The sequence below is a fragment of the Penaeus chinensis genome, chromosome 39 (assembly GCF_019202785.1).
Source record: "Penaeus chinensis breed Huanghai No. 1 chromosome 39, ASM1920278v2, whole genome shotgun sequence".
Lineage (NCBI taxonomy): Eukaryota > Metazoa > Arthropoda > Malacostraca > Decapoda > Penaeidae > Penaeus > Penaeus chinensis.
Genome location: NC_061857.1, coordinates 17,062,218 through 17,064,717, shown reverse-complemented (window position 1 = coordinate 17,064,717; position 2,500 = coordinate 17,062,218). Strand labels below are relative to the sequence as shown.

Here is a 2,500-nt window from a genome sequence, read left to right as displayed (position 1 = left end):
CTTGCCTGGCGGCTTAGTGAGTGACCCTTATGGCTGGAAACAGTGGGTGGTTGTGTTACTGCACCCTTTTTGGCATTAGCCCTTTTAACCCAATGGCGACGGGTCACGGCTATCGCCGTCATAACAATACGCCCGATTTGAGGCGTGCGGCTGTCCGCAGCGGCGCCACGCCAAAACGCCCCGAGGCAATGATTCGGCTTGATGTACCGAATACACGCGCTCAGAGTCGGCGCGCTGCCGCCGTTCGCCAGAGCGTAGAGTTTTTGTTAATTTTCTATACCCGACGCCATTGATTTTGATTGATTAAGTCAAGCTAGTGGTAGGAAAAGCACTAAAAAAACAAAGTTATTGCAAAATTTCTGTGTACTATTTACAGGAATATCAAACTGCTGTAATAGGAAATGGTAATGATTACATGAATATCACAATTGTTTGAAACACGATGTACCTCCAATTATAACACCTAGATAATTTGAATGGCAATAAGGAAACACTTAATATTTTTAACCAAAAATATTCCTCATGCTGCTTACCTGTGCACAAGCAAAAGGCAATTTCCCTTGATTATATTCAAGTAGTCTCTTGAAGTTCACGAAAATACCCTGAGCAGTTTCTGGTCGTAGGAAACCTTTCAATGCTCCTAGAATAGAATAATTCAATTTTCAGGAAGGATTTACTGGACTTATGTAGCACATTTACATAAATCCACAATATAAGAAAAAGGAATATGTAAATAAGTACAGTAGTGAGTAGTAAGTCTTACCAGATGGGCCTATTGAAATAGGGAACATGAGATTAAATTCTACAGCATCAGTTAGATCATTTCCAGTCAATGGAGACTTCATTTTGTAATCCTTCACAATTTTATCCATTTCCTCCTGAGAAAGAGAAAGAGGTGTGGGGGGGAAAGAAAGGGGGTAGGGGGAGAAGAAGGGAAGAGAAGAGGCAGAGGGGAGAGAGGGTGATGGAGGGAAGGAGGAGGGTGGGGGGGAAAGAAAGGGGGAAGGGGGAGAAGAAGGAGAAGAAGAGGGCAGAGGGGGAGAGAGGGAGAGGGAGGAAGGAGGGAGGGAAGGAGGAGGAGGAGGGAGGAGGGAGGGGAGGGAGGGAGGAGGAGGGAGGAGGGAGGGGGAGGGAGGGAGGAGGGAGAGGGGGAGAGAGAGAGAGAGAGAGAGAGAGAGAGAGAGAGAGAGAGAGAGAGAGAGAGAGAGAGAGAGAGAGAGAGAGAGAAGAGAGAGAGAGAAGAGAGAGAAAGGAGAGAAGAGAGAGAGAGAGAGAGAGAGAAGAGAGAGAGGAGAGAGAGAGAGAGAGAGAGAGAGAGAGAGAGAGAGAGAGAGAGAGAGAGAAGAGAGAGAAGAGAGAGAAGAGAGAGAGAGAGAGAGAGAAAATGAGTACAATAATATATTACACATATACATATATAATTATATCATATATATAACATATACATATATATAAATCTACATATACATATAATATTATATCATATATATAATATATACATATATACATTATATCAGATATATATACACACACAGATATATATACATATAAATACATATACATATATATAATATAACATATATATACATATAACATATATATATATAATACATATACATATACATATACATATAATATATATACATATACATATATTTACATATATATATTACATATATATATTATACATATATATATTAATCATATATATATAAACATATATATATTATATATATAATATATATATGTACATATACATATATTTACATATACATATATATACATATAAATACATATATATACATAAATATACATATATAATATACATATACATAAATATACATATACATATATAAATATATATATACATAATATATTATATCATATATAAATACATATATATATAAACATATACATATATATATGTACATATACATATATATATGTAAGATATAAATATATATATGTACAATACATTTATGTCCATATACATATATAACTATAATATATATATATATGTGTACATATACAATATAAATATGTATACAGTATACCTATAGTATACATAATACATATTTACACTATAACATATATATATACATATAAATATACATATACATATATAATACATATACATATAATTATACATATACATATATATACATATACATATATATACATATATATATACATATATATATACATATACATAAATATATAAATAATACATATATATATACAAATACATATATATACATATAAATATACATATACATATATATACATATATATATACATATACATATATATACATATATATAAACATATACAATATATAACATATATATATACATATACTATATATACATATATATATACAGATAAAATATATACATAATATATACATATATACTATAATATATACATATATATACATATACATATATATACATATATATACATATACATATAATACATATACATATATATACATATATAT

General features: G+C 30.8%; 1 protein-coding gene across 1 annotated transcript in view; it reads right to left on the bottom strand.

Annotated features, from left to right (window-relative positions):
• Positions 1-911, bottom strand: part of LOC125046749 (glycine--tRNA ligase-like) — a gene marked incomplete at its 3' end in the record, with an annotated part of 22,740 nt that extends 21,829 nt beyond the window's left edge. Inside the window, 2 exon segments of the mRNA XM_047644677.1 lie at positions 534-640; positions 764-911. Coding sequence (XP_047500633.1) covers positions 534-640; positions 764-872 — 216 coding nt within the window.
• Between the last annotated feature and the right edge of the window lie 1,589 nt (positions 912-2,500).